The sequence below is a fragment of the Monodelphis domestica genome, chromosome 1 (assembly GCF_027887165.1).
Source record: "Monodelphis domestica isolate mMonDom1 chromosome 1, mMonDom1.pri, whole genome shotgun sequence".
Taxonomy (NCBI): domain Eukaryota; kingdom Metazoa; phylum Chordata; class Mammalia; order Didelphimorphia; family Didelphidae; genus Monodelphis; species Monodelphis domestica.
Window position 1 is genome coordinate 272,624,874 of NC_077227.1, and position 25,766 is coordinate 272,650,639.

At 33.8% G+C, this 25,766-nt stretch overlaps 1 protein-coding gene across 1 annotated transcript in view; it reads right to left on the minus strand.

Annotated features, from left to right (window-relative positions):
- Positions 1-7,553: 7,553 nt before the first annotated feature.
- KCNH5 (potassium voltage-gated channel subfamily H member 5) overlaps positions 7,554-25,766 on the minus strand; it is a 584,985-nt gene continuing 566,772 nt past the window's right edge. Inside the window, exon 11 of the mRNA XM_001369347.3 lies at positions 7,554-13,701. Within this exon, the coding sequence (XP_001369384.1) occupies positions 12,754-13,701 (948 nt within the window). The 3' untranslated portion in view covers positions 7,554-12,753. The remainder of the gene's footprint in view (positions 13,702-25,766) is intronic.

Consider the following 25,766-nt stretch of genomic DNA (forward strand, 5'->3'; position numbering starts at 1 on the left):
TATCTCTATCTCTATCTCTGTCTCTCTCTTGCTCTCCCTCTTTGTCTCTCTCTTGCTCTCCCTCTCTGTCTCTCTCTTGCTCTCCCTCTCTGTCTCTCTCTTGCACTCCCTCTCTGTCTCTCTCTTGCTCTCCCTCTTTGTCTCTCTCTTGCTCTCCCTCTCTGTCTCTCTCTTGCTTTCCCTCTCTGTCTCTCTCTTGCTCTCCCTCTCTGTCTCTCTCTGTTTCTGTCTTTCTCTTTCTCTCCCAATCCTACCCTCCAATTTGGCTCTCCAAGGATCCAAACTGTTCCCAGCTAGCTTCTACTTCCCACTCTATTATGAAAACTCTCTGTTCATATGCAAACTACTGGATCAGACCCTGGTGCTCCAAATTTTTGTTAGATGGTTTTAGGATATGTATTCCAATTGATGTATTATGCTTCATGGTATAATATATTCCTTAAAAGAAACATATTACAAAAATATTTATTACTGTACATCTTAGAGGAAAAGCACATACAATCTTCTAATATACTCCTCAGAGGAAAGGTGTTATAAAAGTACAAAATAACAATAGCTAAGATTATCTGTCTAATGACAATTGGAGATAAATCATGTTCACCAAAAACATTATTTTTACATTGGTGGACTAATCACAAATTTAATCTAAATTCCAAACAGAAGACCCACTTTCACACACATTCAATAAAATGCACTTTTTATTTCGTATCAATGAAAAAATAACAACATTTAAATAAAGTGTGAAAAAAAAGCAAAGTTGATCCTCCCTGATGATTACAGTTTATTGTGCTAAAACCCAGAATCCTTTTGGGTTAGGAATTTCTTACTGCTAATAATTTTTTTGGAGTAATTCTTTTTTTTTTCTTGCTTACAAATGGTAGTTAAAATGATCATTGCATCAAACTTCCTGGAAATGACCATGTATGGATCATATATTTTCCCTTATAAATAAACTACAATCACACTAAGTTAAAATGTCACACATTCCTTAAGCAACCTGTGACAGGTTTAAGTACATATAAAAATTTTTATACCACATCAAGATAGCATTTTTAGTAGAAAAATAGCCTGCTAATCACTAATCAATATCATGTCACAGTCTTTTGAACAAACAGACACATACTGCTAGCATAGCAGTCATAAAAATATCTTCCTTGGGAGTTTCACATTCTTCCATTGGTCAGCATATAAGAAAATTACATCCGTGAAAATAACCTCTCAGAGGCAGGGACACCTATAATAATATCCTTAAATTTCCACTAAGTAGTAGCAATCACAAACATTTCCAGAATTTGTAAAAGGCTACAACATCGCATTAATGCTACACTCAGGTATTTGCATTAAAATATACAAAAGGTAGTAACTTGTAAAAACTAAAAGCATAATATCAAAGTCCTCAAAAATGGCATTTCAAGACTCATCAAAAATGCCTGGTCCTTCACTACAATAGCTGAGAATCAAGTGTTAAGGCCATCACTGCCAATTCAATAAATTACATCATAATTTAAAGGATAGAAAGGTTTCCAAATGGTGGTATCTTTCAGATATCAAGGAAGTGAAATTTGCTTGCAGATTCTTACTTCTTTGCATAGAATGAATATTCTGTCTTACTCAAATCTATGCAGGCACCTGAAGGTTAACTTAGACTTGTTTAAAGATTCTGATGCTACCAGTCCCAAGGAAATTGGATCCCCCATTACTGTACTCCTTCTGTAAGGGAACTAAGATTCAGAAAAGACATATAAGAGCATTCCTTAATATTGCCAGATATGGAATATGCTTGATAAAACCAACTTTAAATTTGTATATAACTGGATTATAAAATATTTTATACCAATTTCCCTATTCATTAGATTCCCATTCATTGGATCTTCCACTCCAGTGTATTAATATCTGGCCTTCAAATTTCTTTGTCTAGACCAATCAAATCTTCTCTGGTAATGAACTCCAAATAATGACTTTTTATAGACTTTTTATAGGATTTTGCATAGATGATATCACTACTTCCTGCTCACCTGTGCAATTATGAATGCTCTAATTTGATTAACAATAGTATGAGGACAGCTAGGTAGCCCAGTGGATAGAGCATCAGGCCTGGAGTGGGGAGGACTGGGCTTCAGACACTTCCTAGTTGTGTGACCCTGGGCAAATCATTTAACCCTGATTGCCTAACCCTTGCCACTCTTCTGTCTCAGAAGACAAAAGGTAAAGATTTCAAAAAATAAAAATAGTATGATTGGGAAACTCTCAGAAATGGGAATTAAAACATGAGACTTTAAGCAGATCTGATCTAAAGAAAAAACCACAATTTTATGACATTAGAAATTTTATGTGAAAGAAAAATCCCAAGTAAATAAATTAGTTTATCATGGATTCAGCACAAAATAGAGATAAAAATTTGGCAATTTTCCAACTTCTTATTATAATTGAGCAATTATATGCTTCAATAGTTAGAAGTAATCAGTCTTGATTATTCAGGTCCCAGGTTGGGGTTTAGGGCCTGGATGATGTGGTTTGTTTGGCCACCTACACATTAATTAAATACACTTAACTTAATTAGGTAAGTGGTCAATTTCTCCTTCACTTTATGTTGTAGCACTGTAGTCTGAAGGAGCAGAGGACACTGTTGGATCCATGGTTGTAAATTTTAGCCATGTCTATGTTAGGAGTTAACACTGAAGTTCTATGACCTCATTCACACTTTCGCATATAATATCAGAACATGAAAGTGAGCATTTAGATCCCAACTCTAGAGCTGGATGGAACAGAAAGTATCATTTAATTCAACTGGCTCTTTTTATGGTAAGGAAACAAGTGTGCCAGAAAGGTTCATTGAATTCCTAATGCAGTAGATGTCAGAGGTGATATTCAAACTTACATACTGTGACTACTTTATGATAATGCCTTGTAAAATTGGAAGTGCAAGAAAACAGAATATTTATGGGAGTTCCCTTTGTCCCTCCCCCCCCCTTTGTTTTTCTTTTTAAAGAATGATGACTGAATTTGTATTATGTTATCTAGTGGACTGAATTGGTCACAAATTAGATTAAGTCAAAGATGTCAGATAGCTACATTGAAATTCTTAGTGATCCTAGGCAACACACATACATAAACACAAATACATATTTTCAAAATCTTAAAAGAGGAAAAAGAAATTCATTGTTTCTGAAAATAATTTCTTTTAGTTTGGAGAAAATATTAATTCACTATTTTGGAAATCAGAAATGAGATTTGTCATTCTAAATTGAGTTATTTCAATCACTGTGCAAGTTTTGTAATTGTTTGGCAAAGAAACTGATATCATTGGCACCAATAAAAAAAAAAAGGCATGAATTATCTGCTTAAAATTCAAGTGATACTCAGATTAACCAATAGTTCAATCTTAGATAAATAAATGAATCTTTATGGTATCTCCTCCAAATGATTTTTCTTTGGCTTCCACTATCTACCAAAAATATCTTCTCTAATGCTCAACATTTACTTGGCAAATTTTTTTCGGTAACCTGACCTAATTAAACCTTTCAATTTCAGGTTTTTAACTCTAAATTCTTAGTGGCCTTGGGGTACTACATGATCCTTAAAATCCCCCGATACACTCTAGAAACCAAGAAGAGAATATGAGAATAGGAATCCAGACATTAACACAAACTTTTCCTAAATTCTTGGTTTTTTATGTTGGGCTTAACAGGTATTTTTTTTTAAGTGTTTCAATAGCAATGACAGCAATATTGTGGCTATCACAGGGATATAAACTTAGTTCCTCATTAGGAGTTCCTTACATCAAAAAAATAATAGATAAAGGTATGTTTCCTTCCTCTTTAAAAAATTTCATCCATAAATCTTTATGCATAAAAATACTTCTCTTCCAAAAGTTGGATATGGTGAAATGGATTCCTTCAATTAGACAGAAACTATTCTTTATAATAACTATCAACATTAAAGAGTAACTATACTTTCTAGCATTAGTCAATCCCTATAAGTACATTTGTTGTTTTTCTCATGCTAATACAACCATTTTTGGCCAAGAAAATAAATACTAGTCATGAAATCAGGATAACTAAAGATCAAATTCCACCCCTGTCACATGTATGACCCTAGGGAAATCAATTATTCTCAAAGGGGTGCAGGCAACTCTCTGGTTAAGTGGAAGAAGACCAAGCTACAGACTTTATCTGCATTTTTAAAAAGGGAATTCCCTACACAGATAAAATTAAAGGGCAAGGTTAAAAAAGATCAGATGTTTATAATTTTCCCAAAGGTGAGAAAGGACAGACAAGAGAATAAGAAAATTTGATATCAGCATCATTAGGGCAATGAGGTTGCACAGTGGATAGAGCGCCAAACCTGGAATAAGAAAGACTCATTTTCAGAGTTGGCCTTGGGTACTTCCTATATGTGTGACCCTGGAGAAGTCATTTAACCTTTTTTGCCTTTGTTTCTTCTCCTGTGAAAGGAACTAGAAAAGGAAATGGCAAGCCTCTCTAGAATCTTTACCCAGAAAACCACAAATAAGGTCATGAATTGTGACAAATGACTATATCACAACAATTGGACACATAAAAGGATACTTTATTTCCTCTGCTATTAGCTAAAATGTTAATTACTATGTGTAGAATATTTTACTGATGAAATGTATTAATAATAATTAATACTATATTATGACAAATTAATTCACTCAAACTAATTATCACCACATTAATTGTGTTGTTAAAAGATTCCTAGATTTTTAGTATTTCTCATCTCCAAATCCTTTATAATCCTGAGTTGATAATTTTTCACAATTCTTTGTTATATATGTGTATATATATATATATATATATATATATTTGTATGTGTACACAAAAACATTTATATAAAGGTAAACTGATTACTAAATTAAGCTTGAGGCTGTAATCAATAACTGAGATGGAATAAAAATTGATATGTTCTAAATTTCAGTACTAATCATATTGGTTATCACAGTGCTCTGCTTGTAGGTGCTTAATAGACATAGATTGATTGATTGATTGATTGATTGATTTGTTATTGTGCAAAATAATTTTGATTATTTAAATCTTTGAGAAGTTTAAAGAAAATAAGGCAAACCAAAATTTCAGTGAAATTAATAAGTACTTAAATTTTAAAAAGGAAAGTTCATTTATCCTTAAATACAAACTAATTTCATGCATCTATTAAAATTATATCCTTAATTTCATTATGATATGCAGATGGGTTACCTAAGGTTATATCAATGCAGCATAAGCTATGTCCCTCTCTACCAAGTTAGAAATAAGTCCAACATAGGACAAATAATGGGTGGTAAATCCATTATTTGGTCACCAGACTAAGTTTAGAAAGATTCATCACCAGAAATTTTGCCACACAGTAAAGATTAATTTAATAAAGGTAACTCACAAAAATCACCTACTAAGGTACTGAAGTGTTGCATCCTTCATTAATAGATTCCAATCTATCATGGATGCTTGAAATATAACTAATGCTTTTTCCCAAATTTCAGATTTCCCTAAAGGGAATCAATCACAAAGGCCAATTCATTCCCCATAACTTCAGCTCAATAAGAATTGAGGAAGGAGGGTATAGAGGAGATGGGAGATATTTTTAATATACATTTGTGGAAAAAAATGTAATGAAATTTTGTAACCTATAAATTGTGAGGAAATTGATAAAATAAGCATTTATTATAATAGATGATTCAAGAAGGAATATTTTGTAAATAAAAGATCTTCAAAGGAAAAGAATATAAGAATGGGTTAAAACTCAGTTGGATAGAAGGATGACTATTTGTAGAGGAATACCTATTTACAATACAAAGAAGGACTGGTAGAACATTTCATTTTGAGTGTCTCTTTTCAGAAGAAACAGGAATAGAATGCCTGAACATGTGTTTCTTTTTGTGTGGGTGGTCCTACAGCATCATTATTAAAAATTGAAGCTGCCTTGCATTTTAATGAGTTAATTTTGGGGAACATCTCACTTAAGGGATATTTTTAAGAAGTAGGCTGAATAAGGGTGGATGAAGACAAGGTTAGAGATAAACTTATGCAATCAAATTATACTGTACTTTAACATTTGTTTTGGAAGTCCTGTGATTTTTTGGGGCAGCCTAAAACATAGGAAGAAATTAATTCATAAAGAGACTACTGGAAACTTTCAATTAAATGTAGAATTATTCTTTGAAAAATACTTGTCCAGAAGAAGAATGCATGTCCTGTGTTCAATTTTTGTTTCATTTTAATGCTTCCCTTCTCTGAAGGCCAATGGTAAGTCCTCACTTTAGCTGATTTTTTTTTACACTTCCCCCAAAATGCACAAACTAGTTTGAGTGTTGTAGAGTTATTGGACTCTTCCCTCTCTCTTTGAAAGTCTAACTCCCTCTTCTATGATGCCGGGTTATATGGTTAGGTGTATACCAAAGACTACAGCTGTGTATACAAGGACCTCTTTTTGTTGTTCTTGATGTCCAGAAATAGATGGGTTTCTATCAATTTAGACACAGGATCTATTCATGCAAAATGGGTTCAAGTAGCCTTGCACGGCTGACTACATGATGACAAAATTTTGGCTTTAGTTCAGTTCTGAGACCATATATTGTATTCCTCTTGGTTTATATTCAATGATGTTAAGGGAAAAAAACTTGCTCTTATGTGAAATTGATCTGAATTATTTCTTGGAAATTAAATGAAAGCTCCTACATATTATCATAGGAAAAATGTTCTTGTTACCTTTACTAGATAGAAGCATTTAAGCAGTATTATACTTGTACTAATGGCCAATCCAGAGACTTTGCACTTAGGTATTTAAATGATAAGATGCAATTGCTTATGGCAATGATGTGACATAAGATAAATATATAAATATTAGTAGTTCAGAAATAATTTTAATGATTTTATGGTAGATTAAAGAGATACTATCAAGGACTTCATCTTCATTCTCTTTTAAAATATAGTGATATCAACTCTGGGGGTTTCTATCAAATTAAAAATAAATCAGACGTAACTGATCCATTCATTCATTCATTCTACTTTGAAAGATACTAAATTCATATAATTTTAAAAATCGAACTAGCCATTCTAATGTATATAAACTTTCCTCATTGCTTTCATCTACTGTGCTTTGTTTTTTTTATTTAAGCAAAAAATGAGGGTCAAGTTTAGTAACTGTAGCTTGATAGTGTCCCTCTTCTAAGACACTGGACTTGTTCTATTAATTAGAAAACAAAACACTAGGCTAGTTTTTAACACAAATATTGCACATTATTCAAGTGAATTCCATTTAAAATACCAAACATTTAAATGTGTTACATGAGTTGTTTTAATAATCATATTTTCCCTAGATTACCCACCTTTTGCTCAGTGTTAGCTTAAAGTTTTTCCTAATTACACATATATACATATGCCTTTGAGTCTGTGAATACATTAAGCTAAAAAATGAGTAATTTTTCAATGATGAATTAATAGGCTCATTTTCTTTTTTAATGAAATCACTATGTTGTAACTACTTTGGGTCTCTAATTCTCTTTAGTTCATTTAACAAAAATATAGCGACAAATTCAGTGGTTTGAAGATGAGTCTTTTTTTAGAAAGTATTTTATTGTAGAGATAAATGCATAGACAAATCTGTATATTTTTTAAGATTTCAGAATCATTTTAGTATAGAAACACCTGAAGAAACTACCTGCTCAGTCCATAGTAATCACTCAAGGAAGGTTGAAATACAAACTCATTGTGAGTATATAAAGTAAAAAAAAAATTATAAATATATACCTGTGGTACAGTAGATTAACTTCCCTGAACACACACAAAAAGTTAGCAAGCATATACCATTGAATAATTTCATTATATTGAGCAAACAAAAAAAACAATATTCATTTTCTTTCTTAAAGAACCACCATACCTTTCTTTCCCTCAGCTTTAATATGCACAGTATTTCCAAATACCCAAATAATTTTTATGCTTTATGAAACTCGTCACTTGCCAAATTCTATTCATCGTTTCATTCTGACATGAGATCTGAGGGAAATTAATAAAAATTAAATTAAATTTCTCCATTTACTCATAACAAATATTACTCATTATGCATTCACCCAAAATGAAATAAAATGTTTGGATAGATGCCATGTTCTGGGATCATCTACTTCACAAATAAAATGTTATGAAAATTTCATTTGACAATTGTTTCTTTGAGTTTATGCAGAAAGCAAGTGTCTCTGATCTTACAAGATATATGCAAAGCCCTTTATTTTCTCATGTAAGTGAGGAAATTGTACTAGTTGAGCTCGGAAAAAAACCCAAAATATTCATAGATGCATTCCTCAGATGCCATGATTCAAGGAGAAAGAGGGCATCATCTTCATTTAAGTTTTCATTGATGGGCAACTTGAATCTTAAAGATATAAAATAACATCCAAAGTGATATTTGTCAATTTGTGGCAAAATATGGATGGTTATTATTCCACTGTCTTTCCCAACTTCTTTCCTGGAGGGGAAATATTCTCCCTAATCACAAAAAAAGTGCCCAGAAACAACCAAGAAAGTATATCCAAAAGATACTAACCTTATTATCTTTTTTTTAAAATATACATGCATGATACAGAAAATTTAGACAAATGTTCTCATTTCCTACATGAAATTTTAGACAAGAGAATTAGAACAAATATATCAGAAATACAAGCCAGATGATTCCATTAGCCTGAGACAACATCATTTCACAAAGACCAGCTACTGTACTTGGCAAAAGCATTGTGCTCAGGACTGAAAAAGTTCTTAAGAGAATTCGCTTTAAAAAAAATTAAGAATCAAATGGCCTAAATACCATAAGTGAGTCAATTATTCCTTGACTTTAAGTTAAGCATTTGGACTTACTGTATTTGACTCTATAGCTCCCCAGGGGAGAATTAATTTATAAAATGATACCCAACTTGGCAAAGTTAATATCTCTCCTAAATTACTGTATTCTCAAGGAGCAATTTAATCTCTTCTTGCAGAATTTGAGCAAGAAAACTTACAAAACTATGAAATTTCTAATTTTTTTGCCCTCATCTCCACAAACATGACAGATATATATAAACACACACATATACACGTTTGAACAATAGGCTTTGATTATATCTATGCAGGCTTCTCCTTAAGAATGACCTTGTAAGATGGAATTAATGTGTTGATGTAGCTTTTAAATTTCTTGCATTTTTTAAAGAATTCCTGTACTTTTAAATTCCTCTATATGTTTTTCTCCCATCTTTTTATTATAATGTAGCTCTGGCCTTATTGCTTATTCTCTCTGGATTCCCCATTAGACCACATTTTAGCAACATATCCTGGTGCAAACAGAGGAACCTTACTTATTTGTGATACTTAGTTCATATTTCCATTTTTAAAAAATCTCTATTATATTTTATCTAATCATCCAAGTTATAATAGTTGATAATATTATACATAGAAAAAATATTTAAGATGTATAAGTTGCTTTGGAAAAGTTTGAATTTTCAAGACATATATTGACTCATATTAGTGTGTTGGTCAGAAAGATATACATAAATATATGTATATATAATGTATATCTTTAAAAAAAAACAGTTTTCTGTATGCACCAAGAGCAATTGTAAAATAAAACATGCAGTCATTTGGTCCCCCCAAAAGAGAGGTTACCACTCATGTGCTGATTGAGACAACACAGAAAATGTTTCTATAATTATTGCACTTATTAAAGCAAGTGTTCACCCTTAAATATGTTTGTATTAGATCAGTAGACAGGAATTGTCCTTCCTGGAAACCTAGAGGAAAACTATATATACAATGTTCAATGAACACATGCGGTCAGCACCATGACCAGGCCATGCAGACAAAAAAAGGAGATGACTGGGACAAAAACACCAAGGCGTTCACTGAAAAGCAATTGATGCTACCTTTTTTCTGCTTGAGAACTCATACTACTCTGGTACCATGATTTTCCTTCTATTCGAGGACAGAGAATGGTGTCTGATGCTCTGTTTCATGATTATAATCAACTACCTGAACCTGGTAATAACTTGGAAAGCTGAATATTTTCATGGACTTCCATTTGAGCCAGTATATGGAGTAAAAATGGAACTGGAAGGAACAAATTGGTGGGCTCAGATCATATTTTCTACCTGTTTCCCCTTTAAAAACCTCAACTGTGTCCCATACATAGTTAAATACACACACACACACACACACACACACACACACACACACACACACAGGCCATGAGAGAATTATAGATCCATGAAATGTTAGCACATGAAGGAACCTTAGAGACCATCCACTGCCATCTTCCTTTTGCCAATGATGGGGCAGAGGATGAGAGAAGTGGCTAAGTGAGAGGGGCACTAGCCAAACCGTACGAGCAAAGAAATCTCTATTTGGCAAAGGCTGATTGATGAACTGAGTTATAATCAACTCTTTCTATCATGCCTGGAGTAGAGCAGATATCATCATTTATGATCTCGTCTAAAGGCTCCCATTTATTATTAATGGAAGTTGTGTGTATAAAGAAAGGGAAATATTACCTACAGCCTCAAACTTACATCCTCGGTGAGGCTCTTGGGAGAGATAGGCACATATTGAAGATATATAAGGAGTGGGGAGGTTCATTGAGGTTCAATGCCAATTTTATTTGTAGATTTCCTTGCTTCATAGAAGACACCTAACAAGGGTAAACCAAATTAAGTACTGGTCTCTAGAACATGAAGCTAAGAGGTAGAGAAAAATGTATAAAATATTAATCTACGATCCCAAACCCTTCATGTTATTAGGCTAGGGGATATGATTTTATTTTATTTTATTATTGACTTGGGTGTAAAGTTAGATTTTACAGTACTGCTTTATAGTTCTCAAGTCAGACCATGATTTTATTTGACTGAATATTTTGCTTATAGATATTAATAGATTTGGTTGGATTGGAGGAGAGAAAAGGTAAAGAATGATCATTAAAATTTAAGTATTGCCATAGTAGACAGAAACATCTTCTTTGGTTCCACTGTCATCTTTTCTGTGCTATAACATGTATGTAGAATACACATGCCTATATATGTATGTATGTATATTCTTCAGAGGTATATCTATATATACATACATATATACATGGATATGTATTTAGCAGTATCACACATTTCAAATGCATACCACATACACAAATGAATAGAGTATATTCTCCCCTTGACACACAGCTGACTCCCACTAGTATCACTTGTAAAAGTCATGCATACACCAAAAGGAAAATATACACCTCAGAGCTATTTAAATACATAATGTTTACCTATTGAAAAAGAAATTTGTGGATTTTTTTCATCTTTGTAGTGGATATGGATTTTGGTATGGATTTTAATTATAAATATACATTTCATTAGTGACTGGCTTTAAGCAGCTCCTTGTATATTTTTTAAAAGTTTTAATAGGCACTTTCTAAGAAGAGGATTTATGACAAAAACAAAAGAATTAAAAGTTTACACCTTTCCACAGAGTGTCTTTTTGAGCCATAGGGGTCTATTTTGTCAACACTGCAGTCATCTAGTGGCAGAACCAAATTTGTATACAAAGAAAAATCTTTAGAAAATTTTGACTGGGAAAAAAAAAGTCTTCATAAAAGCAGTCCTCTGGTTTGAGTCACATTTCATTTTTAAGCATCTACTTTGAGATAGGTTACTTCTTATTTCTTTTCAAGACAGTTACCCATAGACATTTTCCAAACTAATAAGACTTTCCACCAAAAGTCCCATACTAAATTCTACCCTTTGTGAATTACAAGTATACTTTTTAAAGTACAACCAATAATTTACAATCATTCTGAAATGCAAACTTTTTTCTCATTCACTGCCATCATGTTCAGGTTTTAGAAAACCACATTTAGAACAATTAGTATCCTTAGAAAATCAGATTACCTAAAACAAATGGTGATAAACCTTTAAATAGTCTAGTATTTCTATAATGGCCTACACTAGTCATAGTTCAACATTCCTGGTGTTGGTAAAAGTCAGTTTAAGAAAAGATAACAGTTTTCTTAAAAAAGAGAGTGCTAGGGTTCTCGTCTGAGATTGTCTGTGATTCATACCTAAATGTTACATGGGAAAAAAAGGAGAAGAATAGCTGAAAGAAAATGTATTCCACACAGAAAGCCCCTAGCGATCCATTCCCCTTACTCCCTACACTTGACATAGAGCTCTCAAGAGGCCCTTCAAAATGGAATAAAGGACTAGCCTAGTGGTGAATAGAAACCTAATCCAAAGTACATAGAAAATACTCCATGAAGAGAGATCATAAAATGAGATTAACAGTTTGAAAAAGTTAACTTCCTCATTGGCATTATCTATAATTCAAACTAAAAAAAAACAAACAAACAAAAAACAGAAGGAATGAGAGCTCAACCCACCCCAGCCTGAGATCAAAATGCTCACGTGAATCCTAGCAGGTTGGACCCTGAATTTTTTTTTAAATAGTACATTGCCTTTGTTAAACAAACAAAATCATCCTTTTTTATTATATAATAGATTATAAATAATTGTAAAGTGTGCATGCAGTCAACTGCATATTATACAAGCAAGATCTAGGTTATCAATAGTCATCTTCTTTGGCAGGCCAGAATCCAGCTGGACATGCAATATTTACATATCAAAATCCTTGTTTTGTTCAAGTCATAGTGAAAGCAAGTGAAAATATATGTATATACTATATATACACACATGTATATAGCTGTATATACTGTTTCCATATATTAACAAATATATATGTATATATAATATTAAAAGTGGATTTCATCTTTTTCAGATTCGGGTGACTCCGGCCTCGAAACACTAAAAATATCCTGACATGGTATTTGGGAAGGTGCCTGCGGTGGCACTTGGGATTTGGGCGAGGAGGTCTGGGGTATGTTCTTTTCAGAGAGTAGTTTCAAAATTTCTGCCACCTGCTTTTCCAGGGCAGTCATTCTGCAGCTTAGCAGGTGAATGTCATCTTTGAGTTCATGTTTGACTTCCTGCAGTGTGGTCTGTAAGGCCTGCTCGGGAATGGGATAAAAGGGATGTTTTGCATCAGCCTGAATAGGGCTGTGCTCCAGTGGACTCCGAGTCTCACCAGCTTTGTCTAAACGGAGATCACTTTTTGTGATTCCACTGTCACAAGAATCTGTTTTCCTTAAAGGATTTTTCGTCACACTGGTCTCTGAGTCACTGCCTTTGGGGTCATCTGACAATAAACCCATTGACTCAGCCTTCGTGACGTTATTCCAGTCTTCTTTTTTCTCCTCGTGGCCACCCATATTATTCTTGAGGCGTAACCAGCCTTTTCCATTTCCATTCTTCATTCTCATGGGGCTGTTGACTTTGAGACACTTTGGGTCAGCACTGCCATTTGGCTTGAGTTCCATGGCATCTCGGTTATTCTGTTTGAGGGACTCACTGGTTTTCACGTAGGCCAGAGAAGTCTGGATTGGGGTGATCTGAGAAACGGTGACTACGCTGGTGCCAGTGATGGAAGCCCCATTTTGTAAGGAGCGGCTCTCCACCTGAAGTTGGTTCCTTTCGGGATCGCTCTGGGTTGATCCTTGATTTCTTAGTTCCTTCTGCTGCTTGAACTTTTGGAAAAGCTTCCGGACAGGGTGGTCCACTGGGATGCTGAGGGTGACCTCGTTTTTCTGCCGAAGACGCTCCTCCTCTTCCTTTTTCACGTCGCTGATTTTACGGAAAATAATCTGTCAGTAAAAGAGAGAATCCACAATGTGATTTTAAGAATTAAGCCGATGTAAAACCCAGTAATCATTTTCATGTTATTAGACATTACAAGGAAAGGAAGTAACCACAGCACATAAGGATAGCATTCAGAAAGAGAGAAAAACCAGTCAATCTGCAGAATATAATTGAACAGAAAATGAAAGATAATTCAAACCCTGAAATTGGAGAAAAAGTGTCTATGTTCAACTCCTTTATGCTTCAAAATGGAAAGGTATTCACAATAGAATAGATTCACTATACTTACCTTGCTTTCTACTTTATATTCACATTTAATAGAAAAATACAGACTTTAAATCTGCTTGAAAACATACTATTGCATTTTAGCTAATGCAAGAAGGCATCTTGGACATGAATGAAGCATCAGGGTCCTAAAACCTCTCATTGCCAAGGTTTTGGAGACTCTGGAACACATGCACAACTCATAAGTTAAAGAAAAGCTCAAAAGTTGTTGTTAAAGATGGTATAGGTTTTTGGCCTCATGAAAGAAAATGATCAAAGGGCAGCATGGGTTTTGGGGGTGAAGTCCTGAACTCAGACTCAGGAAGAACTAGGTTTTTGCACCCAAACTTCAGCAGTTTTTACTCGATAACTAACTTCTTTGAGCATCTGTTTTCCCATATGTAAAATGGCTTATACATACCCGGAGATAATGTGGCTACGTATATAAATTGTTCAGCCTTTTTTCGGTTATGTTTGACACTCGGTGACCCTATTTGGGGTTTTCTTGGTAAAGATAATGCAAGGAACTGAAACAACCAGGGTTATGTGAGTTACCCAGAGTCACACTGCTAATGTCTGAATTTAGATTGGAACTTGAGCATGGGAAGATGAGACTTCCTGACCATGGGTCTAGCACTTTCACCAATACACCTAGTGGCCCAATGCATCTAACCAATTTATAAACAAGAGGCATTATATCAAAGTCACATCTATTTTTATTACTTAACCTTTCATTGTTCTCTGAGTGCTTCATTATGTTTTATGTTCAATATCTCTAAGAACAGCATAATATACAAGCTCTTTCCCAAGGTAACAAAGCATACACACACAAAACCACTTACTAAACTGCCAGAGCTACACAACCCTCACACATCTCTTGATTCACTTGCTTACATTCATAACTCCATCACAGTTGGTCCCATCTACATGAGCCTCCAAACTTTTTCTCTCATCAAAATGTTATATACTACTTTCAAGCACCCTGTTAGTGAAAGAGAGACTAGTGCCCTTGTTAGCATTATTTATACCTTCTGCATTTCTAGATTATCTCTCAAAAAACAAAACAAAACAAAACCAAAAAAACCTAAATAAGTCACTTTAATAGAATAAAATAGAAAACATCATAATGCAGAAGTTCTTTAATTTTTTTATTTTTGTGATGGACCCATTTAACAGAACTGCTAGGATCTTTCATAGAATAATGTTTTTAATGCATAGGATTAGAAAGGAAACAAATTATATTTAAATACAGCAATAAAAAGAGAAAAAACAATTGGGCATGCAACTAAAAAAACTTGAAAAAGAACCATTTAAAAATCCTCAATTAAAGACTAAATTGGAAAATCCTAAAAATCAAAGGAGAAATTAATAAAATTGGAAGTTAAAAAAACTATTTTTAACTAATAAATAATACTGGAGCTGTTTCTATGAAAATAAAATAAAATAGAGTATTGGTTAATTTGACTAAAGAAAAAAGGATGAGAATCAAATGACCATTTCAAAAATGAATGGGTGGTTTTAAGATGAAGAAATCAAAGCTATCAATAATCATATTAAAAATGTTCTAAATATCTCCTGATTAGAAAATGCAAATTAGGACAATGCTGAGGTACCATCTCATACCTATCAGATTAGCCAATATGATGGTAAAGGAAAATGATAAATGATGGAGGGGATGTAGCAAAATTGGGACACTAAGGCATTATTGGTGGAGTTGTGAACTGATCCAACCATTCTTGATGGCAATTTCGAATTGTGCCCAAAAGGTAATAAAATAATGCATGCCCTTTGATCCAGTAATACCTACCACTAATGGTTCTGTATCCCAAAGAGATTTTTAAAAATGGGAAAGGACCAATTTGTATAAAAATGTTTATAGTTATTCTTTATATGGTGGCAAAGCATTGGAAACTAAAGGGATATTCTTCAATTGGGGAAAGGCTGAACAAAGTGTGGTATATGTTGGTGATGGAATACTACTGTACAAAAACGAACAGGATAATTTCAGAAAGAAATGGAAAGATGTGCATGAACTGATGCAGAGTGAAATAAATAGAACCAGGAAAACATTCTACACAGTAACTGAAATAATATGGAACAATCGATTGTGATAGACTTTGCTACAAACAGTAATACACTGAGCTGGGACAATTCCAAGGACTTATGTAAAAGAATGCTATCCACCTCAAGAGGAAGAACTATTGGAGTAGAAATGCAGATGAAAAAATATAACTTATAACTTGCTTATTTGGATGTTTATTTGGGGGTTTGGTTTTATAAGATTATTTGCTTATAACATGAATAATATGGAAATATGTTTTGTGTGATAATACAAGTATAATCCAGATTGAATTACTTGTCAGCTCTGGGAAGAGGGAAGGAAGAAGAGAGGGAGGTAGTATGAGCCATATAACTTTGGAAAACTTATGTGGAAATTTGCTATTAAAATATTTTTTAAAATACAGTAATAATTTTAAAAATAATATAACGTACTTTCAGGTTAAAATTAATTTTCCAATGTTTTTAGATTCTAGGTTTGAATTAATAGAAACACATTAACTAGTCTATGACTGAATTTGGATAGTAATAATGCTTAGAAATTAGATCTTCCTTAGCAAGAATAATGCATGCTTGAGTAACTAGTACAGATGACAACCACTGATCTCTTAGCCCAGTTCACCTGAGGATGTGTGATAAGCATAAGAAGCACATGTCTAATAAGCAGCTTACAGGGTATAGTTAAGAGAAAATAAGATGTGTTTTGTGGGATAACTGGGTTTATCTGTAACTATACTGAGACCTTTTTTATTCCCTTTCCTAAATCAGCTACCTATAAAAGTTGGAGGGGTGGCTAGGTTGCATAGTGGCTGGAGTGTGGAACCTGGCATCAGGATGACTTCAATTGCAGGGGTTCAAATCATTCCTCAGACACTTACTAGCTGTGTGATCCTCAGCAAGTGGCTTAACCATTGTCCATCTAAGTTTCCTCAATTGGAAAATGAGCTAGAGAAGGAAATGATAGACTTCTCTAGTATAGTGGTAGTCTCTCAGTAAACCGAGGATGACGATTGTCTTTGTGCGTTTTCATCTATGGTGTATAGATGAGTGTGCACAAAGATACTTGTGCATGAAGGAGATTTAAGTGGAAAAGTCGATGCCCAGAGACAGTCCCACTCTCTCGGTGTTGGAAACCTGGGTCCAGTGGCACGAAAAGTCGTTACACCTGGAGACTTCCTCAGCTGCATTGGATGGCCGTGTTGTCCTTTGTGCTCCATCATGCCCTAAGCACTCCACAGTGCTTTGCTGCGTTGCCATCTCAGCCGTTGAACCTTCTTGTTGGTTTCTTCTGTCTGTTCAGCTGAAGCAGTCTTCACATGCTGGGTGAGCCTGGCTCACTAGGGATCGATGACCCGATGGCTACCCTCACAAGGTTTAGCTGGCCTGTCAGAGCCGTTGCCCGGGGTGTGGCTGCTGCCACATGCTAGCAGCTACTGGGAGCCACAAGTGAGAGCTGGGTGTCAGGTGGGGGTCAGAGGCTGGAGAGCTGCCCTAGGAGGGCACGACAAGCCCTCCATACCAGAGATACTACCCCTTCCTGAACACCCCATACACCCCAGACTTCTCTGGTATCTTTGTTAAGACACCAAATGGGGACATAAACAGTTGAATGTGATTGAAAAATGCCTGAACAACAACATAAAAATTGAGCACAGCACCCTGAAAAGTGGCACTGTCTTTATAATTGTCTACAAGCTGTATACACAAAAATAGATGAGGCTATTTTCCAACCTTGGTTCTGAAACCAGTTTGTTTTCCCAGGAATGCATCTGACAACACCAGGAACAGACACCAACAGGCTTCTATGAGAACAGAGCAGCAATTCCATACAGGGCAGTTCTGGACTGAATGGTGTCTGTCCTTCAGAGCATAACTCAATTCTGGTACTTATTGAACCTTTTTCAGTGTCTTAATTAGCTAGAATAACTAGAGAGAGTGACAATAATAGGGAGAATGGGAAGGAATAGTAATTATTCTTAGAGAACTCTGTCATTTGAATATCTCTATATATGCATGTATACAAGTATATATTAATATAAATATATCACTATATTTTTAAGATCTATTTTTCACTCTTTTTATATCTCTGAATAGATTGGGGGTTTTTTTGGTCAGCTCTATGCTGACCATTCTGGAATAATGTTTGGTAATACATAAACATGCATGTGGAAGAGAAATTGGACATATGTTATAGTTGTAGGGGATGGAACTAGGACCAGAAGGTTATAGGCAATTAAATTTCAGAAGAAATGTTTCAACATAAACAAAATCAGTGGTTTAAGTAAATAGAGCTGTGGGCAGTAGTTACATGTGATCCCTGATGGAAAAAATTAGGAAGAGAAAATATTATAGAAATAATTTTCATTTTTTCAAAGATTCAGTTGTCTGTGCACTTGAATTAATTAGGATCTTTCAAAAAATTTCTTTTGTATGAAAAATGAGAAACATTATTTAGCATAATTTGTAATAAGTACAAGTCCTCATTCTTTGAAGTACACCAAGTTTACTAATCTTTTTGGAATCATTTCTTTTTTTGTAGCCTGTCTCATTATTTCTTGGAGACTGGGCATCTTCCAGCATTTATAAAACTTAGTCAATATGATTGTGGCAACCAAACAATGATTATGGACATTACTAAGCAGAGGGAAGTTAGAGAGGCTTCTATCCTCACTTCCAACTATATAAGTATATATTTTCTAAATTGAGATAGATGGGCAAAACATAGCTTGTCAAGTGATAATGATAAGGTATTTAAAAATATTCTCTATATTCAATAGCTATCTTTATAGGGAGGCATATTTTTTTTCCTTTCAAGTGACACATTAAAATGAGTCTTTTAAAGAAATAATATTAATCTCAAAATCTGACATCAAAGCTCTTACCATTTAATTAGAAGCCTTTCAACAGACTGACATATCTCTCAGGCTTTCTAAGTAAACAGTATTTGTTCTAACCCTTCAGAATGTTAATACCTTGTGACAGCTCAGTTACAAACACAGAAACACTTTTTTTTTTGGTGGGGGATGGAGTGAAACAGAAGAAAGGTATGTTCAGGAACATCATTGGAAAATATACAGATTCTGTTGAAACAAGGCAATAGCAGGTTAAAGCTTAGAGAATTATCTAATCAGAGAAATTGAACTAATTTGGAATGGCATTCATTTTAACCTAATTTCTGACAGACATTTGGCCTCATGCAAAAATAGCCCATGATCATGTTTATATCAAGAAGTGGTATTTACATTAGGATCAAATAATTTAATAATATTTCATATTTATATACAATAGTTATATTTACATATATTTTAAATAATCAAGACATAGAAAGATAGGTATCTTTGTAATATAGAGGTAGTATCTATTTATGGAAAATGGCAGCCATCATAATAAGTCTAAATATAATATACAATAATCTGAATTTACAAAACAGGCAAATTACAGTGTGATGGTTTATATTCCATAATGGGTTCTTATTTTGCAAAGGAATTCACTGAATAGTCCTTTTAAATATGATGTGCTGCTAGAAAAATTAAAATAAGATATGACTTCTAGAATTTCAATTAGCACATAACTTTTCAGGAACACATATAATTTATAAAGGTAAACACACTTGTAATGAATGACATTCATGTTCGGTTGAGAAGAAATGATTGAAAAAGTTTCCTCAATTTGTGCAATGATGACTGTTATCACCTTGCCATCTACTAATTTAAATTAATAAAATATGAAGGCTACAAAGTTTCAATGACACAGAAGAAGTATGGCCTTTATGTATTGCTTTATTTTTAACTCCTAAAAGGAATTAATATTTTTTTTCTTTTTACTTTGGACCTCTGCTACTAGAGAATTACGTTTTATAAATATTCTATGCTCATCAATGTTGTCATCAGGTCCTCTGAGTTTAAATTCTACTTCTGATACTTACTAACCAAGGATCTACAGGAAAGTCACTTAAAATTGTTCATTCTCAGTTCCTCATTTTGAAAATAAGGTTAATTACTTAAAAGCATCTATAAAATTGGATTGTTGTTAGGGTCAACTTAAATTATGTAAATTTATTTGTAAAAGTTGAACATATTACATAAATGTAAGACATTTCATCATTATCACATTATTCCCCTAAACTATCTCAGTCCTATGTAATGACAAAACAAAACTATAAATGTCCACAATTATCCATTTGTCATAGGCAACTAAAATAAATACTTGGGTAAATAGATGAATTGGTTCTTTTTTTTAAATAAGGGCATCTCTCCTGAACCCTAGGTTGAATTTTGAGCCTCTTTATGTCACAAAGACTCTAATTACATCTCTAAGATAAGAGGGGAAAGCAGGAATAGTTTCTTCTTAAGGTTTCCTCTGCAGTATTAGCATGAGAATTAAAATAATTTTTATGATGTTCTAGTAAAGTAACAGAAAAATATGCAAAAAATCAGAAATAGAGGATTACATATGAATCTGTGAATCTAATAATATAACTTGATATATATACATATGTATAAAGACATACATACATAAATACATATGTATGTATATATATTATGTATGTATATGTGTGTTTGAGAGAGATATATTAATATTGTTGTCTGCTTGTCTCATGTTGTCATTTGACTTTTTGTTCTGTGTATTTTAAAATGGTTCATATAGGATAAATTATTTGTTTTTGCCTTTTAAAAATATTTTATGTTCCTAATCCCATGTGATAACAATTTTCTACATATATTTTTCTGATATTAGAAGATCCAAATTGTCTACATCCCCCCTACCCTTCTCCCTCTCAGAAATGGTAAGCAATTTAACCTGGGCTATACATGTATTATCATGCAAAACAATTCCATATTGGTCATTTACAGAGAATACTCATATTTTAAAAACAATAACAACCACCAAATAAACTAATGTGAAAATAATATGCTTTGATCTGCATTAAAACTCCAACAGTTCTTTCTCTGGAGGTGGATAGCATTCTTTGTCATAAATCCTTCCAAATTGTTCTGGATTATTGTATTGTTGAGAAAAGCTAAGTCTTTCAAAATTTATCATTGGACAATATCGATGTAACTGTATGCAATATTCTCCTGGTTCTCCTTATGTCACTCTGTATCAGTTCATGTAAGTCTTTCCAGCTTTTTTCTGAAATCATCCTGTTAACTGTTTTTTGTTGTTGTTTGTTTGTTTGTTGTTAAACCCTTACCTTCCCTCTTGGAGTGGCTCCAAGGCAGAAGAGTAGTAAGGGCTAGGCAATGGGGGTCAAGTGACTTGCCCAGGGTCACACAGCTGGGAAGTGTCTGAGGCCAGATTTGAACCTAGGACCTCCCATCTCTAGGCCTGGCTATCAATCCACTGAGCCACTCAGCTGCCCCCTCACTTTTTTTAATAGCACAATAATATTCCATCACCATCATATACCACAATTTATTCAGCTATTTCCCAATAGATGAACATCCCCTCAATTTCTAATTCTTTGTCACGACATAAATACACCAAAAAAACTACTATAAATATCTTTGTACCAGCAGGTCTTTCCCCTTTTTATAATCTCTTTGGAATTCATACCAAGAAGTGCTATTACTGGATCAAAGTATATGCATAATTTTATAGTCCTTTGGGCATTGCTTCAAATGTTCCTTCAGAGTAGTTGGATTAGTTCATACCACCACCAACAATGCATTAATGTATCGATTTTGCCACACACCCTCTAACATTTATAACTTTTACTGTCATATTGGTCAATATCATAGATGTGAGGTGGTACCTCAGAGTTGTTTTAATTTGCATTTCTCTAATCCATAGTGATTTAGAACATTTTTTCACATTATTAGTGATAGCTTTTATTTCTTCATCTGAAAACTTCTTGTTCATGTTCTTTGACTATTTGCCAAATGGGGAATGTCTTTTATTCTTACAAATTTGATGTAGTTCTCTAAATATTTGAGAAGTGAGACCTTTATCAGAGAAATTTTCTAAAAAAAATTCTACCAGTTTGTTGTTTCCCCTCTAATCTTGGTTATATGGTTTTGTTTATTTAAAAATCATTTTAATTTAGCATAATCAAAATTATTCAAAGATTTACTTTGTAACAAGTAAAAAGAATCTAGGAAGATTATTTGTATTTTGTTCTTATGCCTGAAAATACCTCATTTTGTACTTTCAGTCCATCATGCCTCCAGCAAGAGGTAGGAAGTTGAAGCATGGTTCATCCTGAGACTTCTGCTATTATTTTTATTGATCATTTGTGAATAGTGAATCAAACTGTCTTTGTCTATCAATAAACAACTTTTAAGTGAATCAATCAAAAACTTAGGTACCCCTACTTAGTACCTTATTGGTCACTGAGTATGAGAGTTTGCAAGTCACTTGCTAGAGTGGGTGACAACTCCGGAGGCCAATGGCCACCCCTTTGGGCTGTGCTAGGCAAATTTAAAGACTGGGATTTGTTTCCATAAAGTGGGGGAGCAAAAGGAAGTGACATTGAGAAAACAGTTTTAAAAAGGCTAGCTCCAGGATTCAGGGACACTTTCTGTGTTGGTGAGCCAGACTAGAGGAGGAGACTTTCCCTGGATCCTGCAGTCAGCTTGCAGTGATGAGTGTACTGATTTCTTCCTTGGTTCTTCAGTGAGGGGACCCTCTTTGACAATTGGCACTTTGGTGGGACACTCCCTTCAGCATGAGTGCTGGTGAAATTCTTGGAGTTCTTAGCCTCATGTGCACTAACGGTTCTCAGCCAATTCTTCAGCATCTCCTCGATCTTCAGGTTTCATCTTCCTAATTAGGATTTTGGATTCTAGTGAGATTCATTTTAGGATTCACATTTTAGGTCTGAAGACTTTAGGATTAAATTTAGGATATTTTGTAGCAAGGCATTACTTTCTGTCTCTTTATCTACATTTTTTTCACTTTCACTCTTTCAACTTCTTTGTAAATAAAGCTGCTAAAAGTCATTTTGACTTAAGCAGTAATATTTTTAAATGGGGATCATAATACTAATTTAGAATTCTCATATTAGCAAAAAAAAAAACCCTAAATTTAAATTCTTACACATTGCAATGATAAGCATTCTTATATTTATCAAAGTTTTTTTTCACAAATCTTGTGCTCACTTTTGAACAATTCTCCTAATTCTGCCTAAATCATTCTTCATCATTTCATAAAAGACTTTTTAGGTTTCTCTAAATCTAATCCTTTTTTCAACTCTCATAGAGCAGTAAAATTACATTATATGCATATATGCTAATTTAGTTAGCCATTCTCTAACTGATCACCACCTACTTTTTTCTAGTTCATTGTTACAATAAAAGGGATTGCAGTTTTTTTGGGGGGTATATTGCTCCTTTCCTTTTGTCTTTGATTTCTTTGGGATATAGTCCTAGAAGTGGTTTGAAGGGTGAAAGGATATATATAATTTAGTGACTTTTTGGGTATGGTTACAAATTGCTTTCCAGAATGGTTGGGAAAAAATAAAATCTCCACTAACCATTATCATTCAGGTTTTATTGTGACCCCTACTATTTAGGAGAAATTTAAAACTCTTCTTTGATTTTTAGAATTTCTATTTTGATGTCTCAATGATGTTTAATTACTGTTTCTCCAGTTCTTTTTGCTATTATCATTATAACGTTGTATGTCCAGTTCATTGATGTGTTCATTCTTTCTTTAACTGATAAACACGTTGAAAGATAAACAATTTCCTCTAAAATTGTTATGACTATACTTCAAAATTTTAATATATTGCCTCATTTTTTAACATTTATTTTGTGAAATTATTTTTCTATGACTTGTCCTTTGATGAATGAGTTCTTTAGGAGTGGGTTATTTAATCTCCATTTAAGTTTGAATATTTTCTTCAAAAGATGTTTATTGATTATAATTTAATTATGTTGTAGTTAGTATGAGAACTATTTAATTTTTTTTTTATTTTCTGCATTCATTTATGAAATGTTTGTGTCCTAGGCCATGGCCAATTTTTGTAGAGATACTGAGATTTATGTATATTTGTATATTCCTTTCCAATCTCATTCAGTAATCATATTTCTTAAGTTTTCTAAAATGATATTCATCAGTAAGTGTTATACTATACTTGTTTTTTTTTCCTTTTTTTCTTCCTGCTCTCTCATTATAAAGAACAAGGAGGTGAAAAAAGAAAACTAATCAATATTTATAATCTATAATTGAAAACATCTGTTTTTCTAACTCTTCTTTCTTCCCTATTTCCAGAGTATTATCTGTTTTTTCCACTTTTCTTTTTTAATCTCCTATTTATAATCAACCCTCAGAAACTGACATTTGTTTTGCATGTGACTACCCTTCCCCTTCATTCTTTGTACCTTCTTATGCCACTTCTCTCCTTGTTGTCTCAACATGTTTCTTTGCTAAGCTGAATAAATTTCTACACCAAATCTTTTGTGTATTTATGTGCATATGCGTACACATAAGTCTATGTTTTCCAACTTGCTTTAAATGGTTCAGAAAGAGTAAGGCCAAAAGATACCTGCTTTCCCTAAATCTCTCTGTAGGTCTCTATCCTTCTTTCAATCAGTTAAGCAAAAGAGTAGGGTTTTCTCCCTTCTCCCTCTTGCCTTTTATTAGCATACTCCTTTTTCCCTTCCTTTTCTTTCATTTTCTAAAGCCAACATAGCAGAAGAAAATTCAGACGTGGCTCTCTCTTCTCTCTCTCTCTCTCTCTCTCTCTCTCTCTCTCTCTCTCTCTCTCTCTCTCTCTCTCTCTCTCTCTCTCTCTCTCTCTCTCTCTCTCCCATTTTTTGTTTTTATTTTTTAAGACATCTACAAGTTACAAAAGGTGAAAATCTATGTGTGGTTCCCAAAAGAAAAGCTCATGTGCATGAACAAAAAGAAAGGGATGACCTTCAGGACTCTACTGAACAGCTTTTATCTCAGCAACAAGAGCCCAGTGCCACCTGTACTTGACTGCTCACCATGTACTTGAGGATTGGGGACGGGTTTTGTCTTGTGCTCAGCAGGTTACTCAATTCCTGTTGCCCATCTTCATTCAGTATTAAGAGGAGAAAAAAGGGATCAGGCTGTGATCTCTTCTCTTGCTGGGCATTCAGTTGATGGTGTGTTTAACCATCAGCACCATTTCCTGGCAGCAAGGAAGCACACTTAAGCTTTCCTCTCCTGTGCTTCATTACACTCTGCAGTGCCCACATTAAGAGATTTAATTTATTTAAACAATAAAAGCTTCTTATACTTAACAGGGAAAGTACCAACTAAGCTTTCTATTTCAGAAGTAGGACATTCGATGATCAAAATGATATCAGAAATTAAGGAATGTGTGCACCCTGAATTCTGGTGAAAAGAAGGAAAAAAAAAACATTTGTTTAATGATGAGGATTTAGAGTTAAATGTTTTATAGAAAGACACAGTTTTCGAACAAAAGCTTATCTCTCTCCAGATGTGTTCATCTAAGGATTTTTTTTTTTTGGTCCAAAAATCATCAGGGTTGGTTACTCTTAGTATGGAAATTCCCTCTTTCTCTATAGATTGCCAATTCATCTGTAATATATAGCCTTAGAAAGCTTCCTGGGAATGTAAGAGGGGTAAGAAGGTGGAAAGCAAAGCATCTACTATGTGCCAAGTACCTTGCTAAGTTCTTTACAAATATTATCTCATTGGTCAACCAACCAAGCAGTTGTGACTTACCTGAAAGTCATGGCATATGATTTGTTAGAGGTAGAACTTGAACCTAGATTCTCCTGATGTTAAGGTTGGTCTTCTATCCATTAACATA